General features: G+C 31.4%; 1 protein-coding gene across 1 annotated transcript in view; it reads right to left on the bottom strand.

Annotated features, from left to right (window-relative positions):
- Nucleotides 1-18,325, bottom strand: part of LOC111050445 (EH domain-containing protein 3) — a 50,188-nt gene that overhangs the window by 8,068 nt on the left and 23,795 nt on the right. The window contains exon 4 of the mRNA XM_039431912.1: nt 11,461-11,631. Within this exon, the coding sequence (XP_039287846.1) occupies nt 11,461-11,631 (171 nt within the window). The remainder of the gene's footprint in view (nt 1-11,460; nt 11,632-18,325) is intronic.

Here is an 18,325-nt window from a genome sequence, read left to right as displayed (position 1 = left end):
TTACTCCAATCAGATTCCAATCAAATTCTCAGATGGTCTCATGATAGATACTTGGTAATTAACACAAAAAAACAGTGTTAATGCAATTCAAATCTCCCCATATTAGATGTGAAGAAGCTCAATTAATCTATGTTCATAATATTGTGAGTACCTCTTCACTAACTCTTTTGAAAACTGTAATTGTCCATCTTTGTCTTTGGTGAGTGACACACGTTACCTTGGAGTAATGATAGATAGTAGCATGAGATGGCATTCTCAAATTGACAATATATCCAAGAAGGCGTTAAGCGCTAAAATATATTATTTACATAAAAACATCCCTGTTGATTGCCTGTATTTAATTTATAAATCAATAACAGAATCCATTATAAGATATGGAATTGAATCATGGGGTTGTGCAGCAAATTACTTATTATTGATAGTAGAGAAAATACAGTTGAGGATCCTAAAAGTTATTACGTCTAGAATACCTCATCTAAACTTGAATTTGAACAACCTTCAAATCCTACAAATTTTTTATAGAACTCTGAAACCAAGAAATTTTTACACCTTCAAAATAATAGTATTTTTCAAAAATAATTTCCATTATCGATTTTTAGCTCCTCCTGCCCATTACAATTTAAGATCACCAATAATATACAAAACACCCCGATTTAATAATATTTATGGAAAAAGATCTCTGTTTTACATACTACCTTTCCTTTTCAACAAACTACCTGCAAACATAAGATACTACTCAAAAACGGATGTAATGATCTATGTAATAAACAATTCGCTATCGATTTCAATTCAGTAAAATCAAAATGAGAATAACATACAATGATAATAGAACTCTGAAATGAACAATTAATATTTATTATCATTATTTGAATAATAATTCCTAATAGGCCTTCGTTCATTGAACTTTTTTCTTTTCTTTTTCAATTAATTAGCCTATTTTGCTGGTTTCAAATTATATTTAATATTACATTTTTTCTCAATTAAAATTGAATCTTCAATTCGATATTCAAAATATTAATAAAACTTGATAGCAAATATCGGTGTAATCGATATACGGACTAAACTTTTCTAGGGAATTTATCATATATACTAGTGTTGAACATTCCACTGAATCACTGTAACAAAGTTATATTTCTGAATTAACAGATAATTCTAAACAACATAAAGTGTAAATAAATTTAAAATAACTTTAAAAATAAAGTTTTATTGAGAACAATAAATTGTAATAGTTGCAAATTTATAATTTTGGATGTTGGCATTGATGACGTTTTTAAGGTGTGTCCTTTGAGAAAGCAAGTCATTGTGCTGCCTCAGAAAAAATGGCTGGCTGTAATAGAATCGTTTTTGTCCTGTTGAAAATTTTCTGTTTAAGTAAAGTTTAAAATGTTTTATTTGAGATCTGAATAATTTTATCATTTTCTAAATGTGTGTTGAATGTATCATATAATTTTGAAGTCTGTAGCCAAACAAATGAATTCAAATATGCATAGATAAGTATTTTAGCTTGTAAGATTCTATGTTTAAGTGTCATATGGTTTTGTTCATTAAATTTTGTTGTAAATTGCACAAGTATTATGAAAATTATAAGTTGATTTGCTCTGAACTGAATCTCTTATTCATAAGCATTAGATCCATTCATGATGTGTTAAGATATTAGTTTATTAGGAACCGATGACTTTCCTTAGGTGATAGGTGAATGCTATCCAACCTATTAGGATAAATTGGTAGCACATCAAATGTTACCCCTGTGGTGGGACTGAATTACAAAATAAATATGTCCCAAATGGTACACCATGAAATCCCTGGTTATAAAAATTATGTGTAGGCTAATATCTTGATGATTTATGAGTGGTGGAATGCTGCTGAATGTGAGGTCGAATCAAGGGAAATCAAGTTCTAATGAATAGATATTTGTGCATACTAACAAAATGTCAAACATTAAAAATGATCTAAATCTTATAGCGTTTTTAACACAAAAGTTTGATAGACAAGATGCTAGGTTTGATGAGATGAAGCAAGAATTTGCTAGCATTAGACTAGAGCAGGTTAGTATTAATAAACCTCCTATTACAAGAAACACATGAAACATTGATTGATATTCATGAAGATGAAAGCAAATTGAAGCAGGATGATAGTAGTGTTAAGATACAAGATGAATTATTTCAAGTTTCAGATAATGTAGGCCTAGTTACTGTTATTGAAAAAGTAAATCCTAGTGAGATAGTAGAATTGAGTAAAGTAGTAGGTAGGGAGTTGTCTTTATTGAAAGTCAACAGTAAAAAAAGTAGTATTGCCAAATTGAAGTTTAGGAAAACAGTAGATAAAGTGAATGTTTACATGAGACAGGATTCTGTAGAGGTTAGGAACAATGTAAACAAAATTAATCTTGCTTTGTATCAAGTTGATGAATTCAACTTTCAACTGAAAATTGAAAAGGTGTATGCAATGCATTATCTAGTGAACATGACTGATTTTTGTAAGCAAAATGGCTTGGTTGAAACAAATGAACCCATGAATAAAATCATGTTCTTGAAGAAAACAAAGCACATTCACCATTGATGTATTAGTATTCAAAGGTTGTTTCAAGTTGTTTACTGATATGATGAAAGTGAATCACATGATGAAAGGGTATTCCCCGGCACTATGTAATGATTAGGAATCCTGTGTTATGCCGGGATTCAAAATAGCATAATCACTACGCAGTGTATGGTAAGAGTCCATAATTGTGTCTTTTTTCCTTCCTGTAGCCTATTTTCTTGGCCCTTAATCTTTTCAAATTTCGATTCTTTCCTGTCTTTGTGTAGTATTCAGTAAATTTCTTCTATTATGCATATCTTAACCAATCTTGTCCATAGTCTTTGAATTTGTAAATTTAAATTTGTATTCTTCTGAAATAATATTAGAAGTTGAAATTGTAGCTTATTTTCCCAATCTTTAATTGTTGATAAAACTTAACTTTTCTAAAATCTATCCATTGTAGTGTAAATAATTGTGTGCTTGCGGTATATTTTTTCATCATGTATTACTTATTTCAATTATGTCTATTTTGTCAGGTATCATTATTAGGTAACTAGGTTTTTTAGAGCAAATTATGTCCCCATTCCTCATCTTTCATTGCATATGGTGCCATAAGCCATAATTATGTAATTAGGTTATAGTTTTCTTCTGGGCTTTCAACCCATTTTGCATTTTTTTTTGCTGTCCAATACTTTGGATTTTTGGTAGACAAGTAGGTGTGATTCTTTTAGAGGTGTGGGCGTGAACCACATATGGCTGGACTCCATTATCTGACCTACTTGTTTGCGATATAAAAACCTTAAGACTGCAACATCAAATGTTTGTAAAAACTTTTGCATACTTTTGATTTTGTGGTCCGATACTAGAGTCTGCTATCACATTGCCTTACAGACATCTTGGAACTCTCCACCCAGTCACAATAGTAAAAATATATTTTTCCTTCACCAGTTGTTTCTGTGGGAGTGATAGCTCACAGTTATAACAAATTAGAGTCATACTTGGAATCTACAAAATTCCATAGTAGTATATTTTATTAAATATACTTCCTTATGAAAGTTTTCAACTGACATGTAGGATAGGCTCTAATTAATCTTTCTCTTCCTTGCATTACTTAGGGAATTTATTTACCCATTTTTCCTTTTTCTCTTATTTGCATTTTTTAGGGAACTTATTTACCCATTATCCATCTTGATTTTCTTTATATTGTTGAAATGGTTTGTAGTTATTATACAGTCTTCAAATTCATAAATTATATGAAAAATGAATGGTTCAATTTAGAAAATGTAGAATTTAGAAAATTCTTGAAATTTAATGTGATGTATAAATTCTTTTGTTATAATAATAAAAAATTCAAAATTTGAAAGTATTAATGAATTGTGTCGTCATAAATATGAAATCTTCAAGATAAATGAAAGTTAATTTGAATAATGATGATTTTATTGAATGTAAAAGTTTTGTCATATTATTAATTGAAATGAGTTGAAGTTTGAATCTCTTCTAAATTTGAATATTAAATTGATGTCGTTTTTCTAAATTTTAAAACTGTTTTTCTTTATAAACTTTGATATGATTAATTATCGTTTGAAATGGATGCTGGGGTAGATGTAGAAATTTTAGTGAAGTTTGATGATTAGTATTTTGCTGGTATATGATTGTTTTTGAGATGGAAACCCATTATTGCTTAAAGAAGGAATAACAAGGTTATGACTTAGAGAGGCAGTAATAAGATAATATTTTTTGTGTTGATTACTTATGTTGATTGCCATAGATGCAGAATAATGATTAATAATGTTGATTGCCATTGAAGCGAAATATTATTGATGTTTTGAATGATTTCTTGTTTAATGATTAGTAGTAAAGTTTTGTCATGAAATGTAGTTTGTTGTTTAGAACATTGAAAAGTCGAAATAAACTATAGTATCCAACAAACGATGATTAAGAATATTGAATAAATTGCTTTTCATAAATTATTTGAACAAAATTTAAATAAAAAATTATAAATTTGTCTACATAAATAACTTTGAAACCCTGAATGATAAATCATAAATGTGAAATACTATATTTGAAATGTTATATTGAATGATAATGAAATGCAGATATATTGTATTATGAAATGATTTTTAGTGGAAGACCAATTGTATGAATATATTGAAGTATGTATTAAAATTATTTTGTTGTGATGATCTGATGTTTTTTGCTATTTTGATAATGATACAGAGTGTTATGACATTTATGTAACATGTATTTGATTATGATCTAAATTTAAAAAAATGGATTAAATTTTATTATTTGAACAGTGAATAAATGGAAATCAAATTATTAAATACTTTATTAAAATTTTTGTAATTGATGTCTCTATTGAATTTAAAGAAATTTCACAACTTAGGCTATGTATTGCTGACTGTATAATAAGATGTTGATAATAAATTTCATTTTTATACTGATTACATACTTGTAAATAACTTTTATGTGCATTAGATTGTATTGGTAGCCTAATCAAATTTTTCTTTTTAGTTTATAAGAATAGTAAAATAACAGGTATAACATGGAAGTAAACTTCAAAATAATTATCATGTGAATTCGAAATCTACAACACAAGTGAATGCCATGAAGAGTGTTAAGAACATTTGGGTGATTTTCGAACTGGTGTGACTCATTAATGGATTGCCGACGCCAATGCCGACGCCAATGACTACACCTATTGCTGATTACGCAACTCAAGCTTCTGCACTACTACATTACCTGGAGGTAATAACAGTCACTGTATCATGAAAGAAACTGATTCAAAACAAAAAATCCTCACCTAAATTAATCCTGTATGCTGAACTCTAAACCTTGAAAGCTGAAAATATAAAAAAACCAAACCCTACCTAAGTTAATCCTCACCTAAGTTAATCCTGTATGCAGCGTCTATCTCTTTTCCAAAAAACAAGTTACATTGTCATTTCAAGCCTGAAATGTACACTGTATGTATGATACACAATTTACGTGACGTTGAGTGAGCTTGACATGCACCCGTCTACTACAAGCATGAGGCAATGCTAACAGATGTCACCTGTATCGAGCTTGGCATGCATCAGTCGACTACAAGCATGAGGCCATGCTAATAGATGTCTACGCGTATCCAGATCACCCAACACTGGAGTCACACTTAACTGAAATTCATACTGAATGCCTTAACGGACTGTTCCCAAAATTCACATCAATAAAAAAAATCAACCCCGTCAACAGTGAAAGAAATGGACATTTTTTAATTTATTGCAATTTTATGTGAAAATTAAATGTAACAATTCATCAATTAATTTAAAAAATTCTGTCCAACATACTAAATTTTTATGCAATAACATTTAAATTTTCTATCTATTAAACTTATGTAAAATTTCAATAATTATTCTTTAAATATATTAAATTTTCTGTTGAGATAATTTCCTTGAATTATAAAGCTAAATCAAAAAATAATTTTGATATTCTTTACTTTCAAATATGGTTTGGAAATATATAACAAAAAAAATGCTATTGATGAATTTTTATAGTAATTTTCAATTATAAGTTGACATGTAATGTTTGTGTAGAAAAAATTGTTCCTGTTCTCAAATTTAATTTCAACAATTTCCATTTGTTACAATGTAATTCTCAAACAGTAAAATTTTTTATGTCGAGAGGGGGGTGTTTGTAATATTACATTTTTTCTCAATTAATATTGAATCTGCAATTCGATATTCAAAATATTAATAAAACTTGATAGCAAATATCGGTGTAATCGATATACGGAATAAACTTTTCTAGGGAATTTATCATATATACTAGTGTTGAACATTCCACTGAATCACTGTAACAAAGTTATATTTCTGAATTAACAGATAATTCTAAACAACATAAAGTGTAAATAAATTTAAAATAACTTTAAAAATAAAGTTTTATTGAGAATAATAAATTGTAATAGTTGCAAATTTATAATTTTGGAGGTTGGCATTGATGACGTTTTTAAGGTGTGTCCTTTGAGAAAGCAAGTCATTGTGCTGCCTCAGAAAAAATGGCTGGCTGAAATAGAATCGTTTTTGTCCTGTTGAAAATTTTCTGTTTAAGTAAAGTTTAAAATGTTTTATTTGAGATCTGAATAATTTTATCATTTTCTAAATGTGTGTTGAATGTATCATATAATTTTGAAGTCTGTAGCCAAACAAATGAATTCAAATATGCATAGATAAGTATTTTAGCTTGTAAGATTCTATGTTTAAGTGTCATATGGTTTTGTTCATTAAATTTTGTTGTAAATTGCACAAGTATTATGAAAATTATAAGTTGATTTGCTCTGAACTGAATCTCTTATTATAAGCATTAGATCCATTCATGATGTGTTAAGATATTAGTTTATTAGGAACCGATGACTTTCCTTAGGTGATAGGTGAATGCTATCCAACCTATTAGGATAAATTGGTAGCACGTCAAATTATATCTGTTGTAAAGTCACTGCCGTCAGCCTGAACGACTAATAATTTACTAATAATTAATATTGTATAAAATATTTCCTCCTTCATTCCTTTTTTGACCCCTTTTAGTTCTTTAATTAACCCCTTATTTATCATGCTTATAATAATGTCATTTATTATTTATTTTATTCTAATTATTATGTTTCTTATAATTTATCATTATGTTTGTAATTATTTAATATCATTTCTTGTATATTACTCTTGATTCATGACAAATAAGCTAATTTCATTTTATTATTTATACTTTTCAACTTTGTGAATAATTTTGTTTCGATCTGGCACCTGCTGAAAAACACACGGGTTTAGCAGGACCCAACAATGTAACAATGTTGTTTCAATAGAATTGATTGAATATGTTGAGAGCCGCATAACAAGTTTACAGTAATACAGTTGCAGTAATGTTATGTGAGGATTGGTGTAATTTCTTTCAATCAGGAACTAAAAGTCTAGTTTAAACTATCAGCTGCCTCAATTGAAACACATTTAAATAAATATGACAATAAATTGATTAAATTGGTTTTATACACCTCTGGAGAAAACAACCCTGAGACGTAGGCCTATGTAATGTGAACGTACCAATAATACAGACTGGTTCGAAACTATAACACACAAATCTGCAAGTTGAGCAAGTTGAATCAAGTATGTGTTGAGTTTTGACACCACTGGACTGACTAGACATCCTAACCACATCAAGTAACATCAGGATATAACTATTCTTTTGCTTAGCAACCAGGTGATGGATAGTTTTATTGAAGATCCAATAATTAATCCTCAACTTTCTGCCAACCTATACAATGCAGAACCCAAAGTTAGTAGACAGAAGGTTGGTCACTCATCTATAGTATTTTCGTTGAAATGCAATTGGAGTGGGGGAACTGCAGCCGTGACGTAGGCTGTAGTACAGAGTAGGCAGAATATCGCATTCTTGAAAATCATATGGTGTCGTATAGTCAAATTATATAACACAAACATTTTCTGACATGCAAGCTTTCTGTTTCTGCTTTACAATAATTATTAAAACATTTTAAAAAATACTCAATAATTTTGAGATTGTAAAAAATAAGATTGTTCAATAACGATATTTTGAAAGGTGTTGGTGAATTAGATTAGATGGATACATGGCATTCTAGGATAACTGATTTTTCTTACACCACTGAATAAAAATTTACTACTAATATTCTTGAGATTTGAAGTTTTGTTACTAATATTCTTGAAAATAATGTTACAAATTTAAAAAAATCATGAATCATATATTACTGTACTAATGTTTGAATTTGAATAAATAATAATTAGAATACATAATTCAAGCTCCGCATCTAGTTATTTAGTAAATCATGAACAGTATCCTTATAAAACCCAGCACATTTATTTATTGAACATGCATTAAATCATAAAAATCACTGGGATTAGTCCCGTTTGATAGGTGAATTACTGGCATTATTACAATAATCATTCATTGAAAAGGAACTACATAAGCGAGATTTGCTGAAGGATCAACACCTGCACCAGGCCACCCATAAGGAGATGAGTACAAGTCATACATAACAACAACATGGGAATGCCAGGAATCATGAATTTACAACAGTATCTATACTGAGTAGCCATAATAAAGTCGTAACAGTATACAGAGCAGGTGAAAATTACGGAAACAGCTTAGGCCTAATATTTTTTTATTACTCTTACCATACAATCAAATTATTAAAATCTGTATATGGCAATATATAGGGTGATTACTGGGAAACGCATGTTTTTGACTTGCGTAGTATACAAGGAATGTCGATTGGCGGCGGCGGGAAGTTGTAGTGCTGTGGAGGGGGAAGTGTGCAGTTTCAGTTGTAGCCGAGATGTGGAACCTTGAGCATCGTACGTTCGTCATGCGACGGTTTTACGCAAATGGTGAATCAGTTACTCAGACTCAGCGAGACTTTTGTGCACATTTTAACGTTGCACGGCATGGTGCTATCCCTGATCGTAACACGATATTGCGTTGAATACATAATGTTAACACAACTGGATCTTTACTTAAGAAGAAATCTCCTGGAGCTGCCAGGACAGTTAGTACCCCTGAGGCTGTTGAAAGAGTGCGCCTTGCAACAGTTCAGAGTCCTAGCCGCTCAATCCGGAAGCGGGCATCTGCACTCGGACTTCGCCCATCAACAGTGAGAAAGATTTTGGTCACAGATCTTAAATTCCATCCTTTCAAGCTGGCAGTATGTCATCAATTGAGTCAAGCAGATAAGAGACAGCGTGTCAATTTTTTTAACAGGATGAGTGAAATTTTGGAAGAAAATGACAATGCACTTATCCTTATGAGTGATGAAGTGCATTTCCACTTGGACGGAGCACTAAATAAACAGAATTTACGATTTTGGTGTGCAGACAATCCTCAAATACTGGCTGAGAGACCTCATCATAGCTTACGTGTGACTGTGTGGTGTGCAGTTTGTGAAAAGGGGATCATTGGTCCTTATTTTTTTGAAGATAACGATGGCAGAACAGTTCAATCATATTAATGGACAGAATTTCAATATATGCAGAGGAAATAATAGGTGAATATCAGAGCGGATTCAGAAGAGGGAGGGGAACCTCTGATCAAATATTTACCATGCGACAAGCGTTAGAACAATGTATAGAGTATAACAGGGATGTACATCTGCTGTTTGTGGACTTCAAACAGGCATTTGATTCAATAAATAGAGGACAGCTTGTCAATGCGCTTGAATCATTTGGCATTCCTTAAAAGCTTGTGCGACTGGTGAAGATGAGTCTGGAAGGGTCTACGGCAAGGATAGCAATTGGAGGAAGGAAGAGCAGAGAGATACGCATCACAAATGGAGTAAAGCAAGGCGATGCGCTAGCGGCGGTATTATTCAACCTTGCCTTGCATCATGCTATACTGAACCTGAACCTGGGTGGAAATATATATTTTAGAATGAGTCAGGTAGGAGCATATGCAGATGACGTGGTTTTAATGGCGCGAAATGCTAACTGCATAAGGGAATGCTTTTCCAGCTTAGAAAGTGAGGCACAAAAAATGGGGTTGCAAGGTCAATGATGGAAAAACAACATATATGAGAATGTCCGCAGTGAACGCTAGAAGAAGAACAATTGACTTGGAGGTGGGAGAGAGAGTATTTGAAGGGGTGAATGAGTTTAAGTACCTTGGCACTATCCTCAATGCTGGAAACAATATGACAGATGAAATTCAGAAACGTATTATGAGTGGGAACAGAGCATACTATATAAATAAGAGACTAATGACATCAAAAGTATTAGGTAAAAATAGTAAAATGAGGCTTTACAAAACTCTGATCAGACCTATTGTATGCTATGGTTCTGAGTCATGGACAATGATTAAGAAAGACGAAGAGGCATTGAGGGTATTTGAGAGAGGAATTGTGAGGAAAATTTTTGGTGCGGTAAGGGTAGCAGCGGATACATGGAGGAGAAGGAGCAATGCAGAGGTGGAGGAAGCACTGCAGGGTGAGAATATTGTTAGATTTGTCAAGGCCCAGAGAATAAGATGGCTTGGCCATGTGTGGAGAATGGATAATGAGAGGCTTCCTAGAGCGACACTGAATGGAAAAATAGATGGACCTAGAAGGAGAGGTCGTCCAAGAAAGAGATGGATAGATGGTGTGGAGGAGGACCTTAGAGTGATGGGAGTGAGAAACTGGAGAGAGTTGTGTCAGGATCGACCGAGATGGAGGAGAATCGTGGCGGAGGCCAAGGCTCACAGAGGGCTGTAGCGCCATAGGGTATGTATGGTATGTATGATGGCAGAACAGTCACAGTGAATGCACAACGGTACCTGGATATGTTGGAAGAATATTTCTTGCCAGAGCTGCGCCGTCAACGTATAGAGATACGTAATGTATGGTTCCAACAAGACGGGGTAACAGCACATAGCATTAGTATGGAATTCCTTCGGCGAACATTCCCTACAAGAGTGATCTCCCGTTTTGGTGATGTCACTTGGCCTTCTCGCTCACCGGATCTAACAATTCCAGATTTCTTTCTGTGGGGATTTTTGAAAGCTAGAGTGTACATAAACAAACCACGAACAATACAGGAGCTTAAAGAAGCTATTCGCCAGGAAATCAACGGCATTCCTAGAGACATGTTAGCAAAATCCGTAGCAAGTTTTAAAGAACGCCTTCAACAATGTATCCAAGCAGCAGGCGACCACCTTAGAGATGTAATTTTCAAATAATAAATTGTAAGTAATTTTATTTTGAAATTGCATATTGTGTGTATTTTGACTAATAAATGCATTTTTTTACTCTGATTTGCAACAGTTCTCGTTATTTGAAAAACATGCGTTTCCCGGTAATCACCATGTATATAACACTATTCGTTGATTTGAATAATTGAACTTTCAATTTTTTGAGAGCTATGAGAGAGTAGACAATTAATGAGTAGTACAAGTGGTAGGGTATGGCAAGTGGTTTACCTGCTCCAGACACCTTTCCGTTGACAGGGCCGAGAGATTCGAACAGCGTGTCGTACTTGTCGCGGTTGCGGTCGACCACCCAGTCGGGCTCCCCGTGGCCCGCGTCGATGCCCTCTCCGCGCTTGTACCCAAACGGACTGATCGAGTCCTGCATCTCGTCGAAAGCACCGCCTGAAAGCACCAAAACAACAATCAGTACAATTCATCATTACATATGATACAGACATATCAAGAAGAAAAAAATAGTCAAAAAAGTAAGATTCAAAGAGCCGGTTGCACAAAAGCCGGTTAAATTTAATCGTGATTTATTTCACGAGAACCAATCAGAGAATCCTTTTTTTGAAAAGAAAGCTTCTCTGATTGGTTCTCGTAAAATTAATCACGATGAAAATTGAACCGGATTTTGTGCAACCGAGCCAAAATGTTTCATATTAAAGCTTGAACTTGACTGAATTTGCATAAGAACTAGACTGTAAATTTTCGTGATACTTTCAAGACGTGGAAATAAAACCTCATTTACACTACAAAAAAATATATAAAAATCGGAAAACAAGTTTTGGGTAAATCCTGTTGATTATTTTCCAATAATTGATTTGGTGCCTGTGGAAATAAATTGAATCAATCGAAATGATATAAGCTTCAATTTTTCGTTCATAATTATGTTACAATAGTTATGTTATAGTAGTACTATGGATAAAAAAGGGTACTATGATGGAATTTTATAAATAAAAATAAGTAGCCCTAAATACATACATTTTAAGAAGTTATGTTACAAGATTAATCAATGTGTAATTCATGAGGAAAGACAGAAAGGATCACCAAGCCGTAGAATAGTAGAAATACTACAGAGGAAAGTTAGTTCGGAAAGTTTGATATGAGCTTTCAACTTTCAAACATAATGTTAGAAAATCTATCAACATAGGTCAGAAATAAATAGAAAGTAGAAAAATGATCATAGAGGAAAATGAACAAGAAAATATAGTGTGAAGTATGATCTAACTATCAAATATAATTTGTTTTTCATAATATTTGTGAAACAAATAAATCGAGAATTAGAGGATATAAAAATAAATAATTGACTTGATAGTACGTACGAACTAATAAACTTATAAACATTACTTAATTGTATGTGTTACAACATACTACTATTTTGTGTTGAAAAATTAGTACTGCATGATTGAAAGTGTATCAATATAATTAATAGATATCAAGTAAAAGAACCCAGGATATCAAGAGATGAATAAATGCCAGAAATAGGAGTATAGAGAGAGAAAATGAGAGAAAAAAGGAAGTGTGGATTGAATTTTCAAACATACTTTGATATACATTCATCAACGATGAATAAGAAGTGGCAGTGACTACCACACTTTAATAGGGTAAATAGAAGCTCAACATTTGTTTTTTAATTTCGAATTATAAAACTACTTATTTAACCTGAAAAATGATGGTTAATCATTTTTATTATTTAAAGAAATGAAAATCGAATGATTGTAAGTGAAAATCGAGTGGTCTATTGTAAGTCAGTATCAGTAATAAAAATAATTAAAATCGATATATTGAATTCGATGCAGTATATAATCGATATAGATGGCAGTATATAATCGATATAATTTATGAGATTAACTGCTTCCTTATGAAGGTAGACGCACATAGATCGTCATCGGACGGATCGGATTATTAGATTTGATGCATTGTTTTCAATTGGAGAGTGCATACCTATACTGATGCGGATAGGTATGCGCACTGTAATTGAAAACAATGCATCAAATCTAATAATCCGATCCGTACAATGCGTGCCGTCCGTCCGATGACGATCTGTGTGCGTCTACCTTAATACTTAAATTTTATTATATCATATTGTTATCGATTTTAGAAAGATCGATTATTTACTACTTCACTTCTATCTATAAAAATAATATAAGTACATAGCAGACATGTTTACTACATCGATGTAGTGATACAATAAAATTTTTGAATCAGCTTAATAATAAGCATTGTTAGTTGAAATAATGTAGCAAAATTCGTTATTATTGGTAGAGCTCTTTAATATGCGTGCTATGCCTATGCAGTGCAAAGTGCAATATCACAAAAAATAAATATTTCAAGTATATACGTATATCTAATATCTAAAGACGAAAGAAAATGGATGATTTGGAAGTAATACAAATATGAACTTTCTATTATGCTACTAGATAATTTGGAATAATTTATTTTTGCTGCTTTGATCTGAAAGTGTACATAGACAAATTTGATACCATTGGAATATATGCATATTTTGCGGAAAGCATATTAACAAATTTTAAAAAGCATTGCTGCAAAAATTGACTATTTTTTGTCTATTTTAGCAAAATAGCCAACAATTCAGATGTAAAGTCATAAGAAGATTGATTATATGTGATCATATTTTTCTGGATGATCATTTGGTGCAGTTTGCAAAAGTTATCAAGTACAGAGAGTAAACCACCAGATGCATGTGTATATGACAGTGACACCTCCATTCTACCACTCATTAAATAGTTTTATGACGTATCCAATAACTAAATATAGATACAGTATTACTTAAATCATTATTGAAGAATTAATGCAACATAGAATCAACTCATAATTTAAAAAGAGTATTGGTTTGGAATTTACGTTTACGTTTTTGCAGTGCTTGATTTCAAAACCTATTTTAAATACAATAGTAATTTATTGTATAGTAATAATGGCCAATTATTGTGATTATTGTTTTATCGTGATTTGTTATTTGTTTTGCATGGATCCATTTCGTTATTAGAATTTATCTTGTATGTGTGTGTGTGTGTTGTGTAAATCCTATTATATTAAGCGAGCAATTTCTGTATATCTGTTTATATTTTTATATCTGGTTATCTGGTTATTTATGTTCAACGGATCTCGAAAACGGGTCTAACAATTTTCACGAAATTTGGAACATAGTAGGTTTATGATATAAAAATTCGATTGCACTAGGCCTCATCCCTGGGAAAACTCGCTGAAGGACATGAAAAGGATAACAATTATTCATCCTTGAAAAAACAGATGATAATTTCGTCGTCTGTCGAAACAGAAGATGCGTGTGTGGGATAGAAACAGAATAATTATTTCCAGTTGTGTTATCAATCAGTGAGAAATTTTAATCGACTTGATCAAAATAATCTGATTTGTTGACATGACAAGATAATCATTCTAAACTAGAGTATATCATATTTTTCAAAGTTAATCATTATTTGACAATTTTAAGTGACTAGTGAGTGTTATTTTGTTATTCAATTTGGTTTGTAAATAATCTAAATTAGAACTTTTTTGTTTTTAAATCTTTGGACTGAAAATTGAGCCTGAATTCAAGTGTATGGAACATAACCTTTTCTGGACTATTTATAGTGTATAAATCAAAATTCGAGGAAGAAACAGTTTTGGGCTGTGCCTGTTAGTCCTTCCCCAATCATTTTAAAGAATTGTGTTCTGTTTATCAATAGTTTATAAATAAATAACGAGCGAAGCTCGGTGCCCCGATATTAAATAAATTGAAATGAATTGAACAAAAATCAAATGAGATATAAAATGCAATGGATAATAACAAAACATTAATTGAAAAAGTCAACATGAATTCTTGATATTGATAAAATTGCAGCACTTTTGAACTGCAAGTTGTCAAACTATTATAGGTTGGGATCGGATTGATGAACTAAAGAAGATTCCTTACTGATAGATTAGACTCGTATATTATAATAAATTACAGAATTTTGAACATTGAAATAGGATATCATGGCTTATATATCAAAATATGTTGCCAATGTATTGTAACAGTTTACAAGAATGTCAGACTAATGTTTTCAAAGTCAGGCTACATCTAATTCTAGAAACGAATATGTTGAAAAAGAACTAGACCAGGAGCCAGGTTGATTGGTACAATTATGAATAAGCATAGTTTACTTTTAAAAATAACACCAGGTTGTATTTTGTACAGTGTCAACTACTGATAACAAGACTTTCAAATAGACGTCAGGCCTCAATGTCATTGAGCGATAATTTACTAGAGGGTGATAATTACTGGTCAACCAACAAAGTGAGTTCACCTCACTACAACTCAATAGTCAAAGTAATTGTCCCAAGTTGATAGCTTTCTATTTTAAAATTTATTCATTATGGGTCGGTCAGTTGAAAAAATAATTGTAATGAAATGTGGAAAGAATGACGTGTGCTCGGCTCTACAGAATTTCATTTCTGATGTAATGAAAACTGACAAGAAAAAATATTTTTTCTAAATAAATATTCTTTGATGGTTTGAATACAGCAAAAAAATGAAGCCATTCATACAAACTAAATTTAATTATGCTCAATCAATTGCATAAATAATATAATTATTTATAATATATCAACTCGATTTACTCTATTTTATAAGACTGGCGTTAAAAAGATGTTTAACAGCAATTTTATCATCATTTCCGAGTATTTTCGAAGTCAATGAATTGTTATGAAGCATTAAGCTACACATCAGCTAATTATCAATCCATTAGTTTAGCAAAGCCAACAATTTTAGTTGAATGCAAATAGTAATAGATTGGGGTTGATATATTCATTTATATTTTCAGAAGCAGCAGAATTCTATTTTTGAGATTATCTCTTGTTCTACTGAGCGGAATTCGATTTTTGTAAAAGCTATGAAACGTGCCAGGGTTTACAAGAAACTGAAATTGGTTTATTTGGGATCTCAAGAAGGCTAACCTGGTATTAGGAAGAGCTTTGGAAATCCCAAATTTAAAACATTCATTGTTTGTACTTGTTTAGTCATAAGAGCACGCAAATCCTTGAAATGATTGACTTTGTTCGAAATGATTCAGTTTTCCTGTGATTGGGCTTTTCATCCGATTCATCTAGTATTATAAGAACAATCTTGCATTACTGAACAGTTTATAAATAACTTCAACCTTAGGATCCATCTATAAACGGCAATTTTCATTAACAATTTAATAAATAGGCGTTCTAAATATTATTTGGATTACATACATAACTTCAAAACAAATTGAGGACGAAAGATTTAATACTGTCACTGTTTTCAAATACCTCGACTATGATAATTAGGGTTTTAAAGGAAGTAATTGAAAGCTCTCGGGAATTAGTGACACAAATCAGAACATGACAGATCTCTAACAAAAATATGGAAAAAACAGTATTGGAAAAAGCAAGAATTGGACTAGTAGTAGAAGAGAACAACGAGAACATACGATAACAGAACAATTAGAAAGAAAATAGAGCAGGAAAGTTCAACAGAAACACAAGAATTACAGAAAGTAGCATTTAATGAACAACAATAGAACTCAACTTGCATGCTAGATAGCCACGTTATTAATGACTAGATAACCATGTAAATTATTAATGATAACTTCTAAATTATCAGAATTAAATGCATTATTGATAGCTGCTAATTTATGTTAATATTTTGATAATTCTGTGAACATATAACTATTGACTTATTCCATAAGAGCCAAGCGTTTTTATTTTTATATTTTGAAGAAGGGAAATCTATTTGATTCAAAATAATAGATGTTAGAGCTTGGCAGTGGCAGTGACAGACAATTGTCACTGTTAGTTCAGTTATCTAAATTAATCTCAGTTATCTCAATTATCTGATTAGTTCTTTCAGTTATCTGAAAGAATAAAACTAAACTGAAACTGCAGATAAATTTAAAAAAATCATGAATCAATCACCCAATTTTGTTCTATGCCAGTTGAGTCTAGAAGCAGGCATGTAGCAAAAATTGCAACAAAATTGTTTCTCCTACAAGAAACAATACTATTTTCAATAATATTTTATCTATTATACAAGATCTCAATTTTATATGAAAATGATATTATGGAAGTTGAGAATGTGTCGAACTAATGTACTTTCCATCAGAGATTGTTATATTATTTACAGTCCTCACTGAAGATCTATTTACAAAATATATAAGCATAATGAAAGGATGCTATTCAGTTCTAATTCAAACTAGGTACTTTCTTACATTGGAATTATAAATTATATGTATAAATTATACATAACTTGAAGAGATAATAAAGATAGAAATTTAGTCTTTGCAACGCTTAGAATATGGGCATTGATCACACATAAAAATGAGATTCAAGATAAGATTACGGTAATTGAGATTTTTTATTGATTAACCAATTATTTAATGGTAATAGATTCATAGTCAAGAAATCCACTATCGGTTATCCGATGGCAATCAAAATTTGTAGTCGAAAAATCCACTACCTAGATTAAATTGGAATTAATTGACTGAAAGAAGCCAATGAACAAGGCACGTGGATCACTATTTTAGTAGTTGTAAAAGCTTCAAACAATTTTGCTGTATCAAGCGAATTATAGGTTTTCAAGATTCAATAGAATCAGCAAGATTATTCTGACCAATATAAAACAAATGGACAAATAAGGCATTGACGTGGTTGGAAGAAAGTACATAAAAAATATTAAATTATGATACAAGATAAATCGTGAATCCTGTTTAAAATTATTATTGGAGCTATAATAATTAGAATAAAAAGTTTTAAAACTCATAAAAACACGAGTAAAGTTAGAGTAATTTCTATGTTAATCAGAGAAGGGCGAAGCATAGAGGCCTGGGCCTGGGTTTGGGTTAGTAAAGTCCATACTGGAAGGATTTCATAAAACTAACTACAAAAAGATCAAAGCAGCAAGATCATTAATAAAAGTAATTGATACATCATCATACAAACTGCCTGAAAAGTGTGTCAATTCTAGTTTAATGATTGCTTTGAATCGGTTCAACTAAATAAAAAATAGTGGGTGTCAAGAAATAAAAAAGCTAATGAATAGATTAGAGATTTTCATTATTGTGTTTCAATTTTC

The sequence above is a fragment of the Nilaparvata lugens genome, chromosome 7 (assembly GCF_014356525.2).
Source record: "Nilaparvata lugens isolate BPH chromosome 7, ASM1435652v1, whole genome shotgun sequence".
Taxonomy (NCBI): Eukaryota; Metazoa; Arthropoda; class Insecta; order Hemiptera; family Delphacidae; genus Nilaparvata; species Nilaparvata lugens.
The sequence above is the reverse complement of the archived record's forward strand: the minus strand, read 5'-3'. Positions and strand labels throughout refer to the sequence as shown.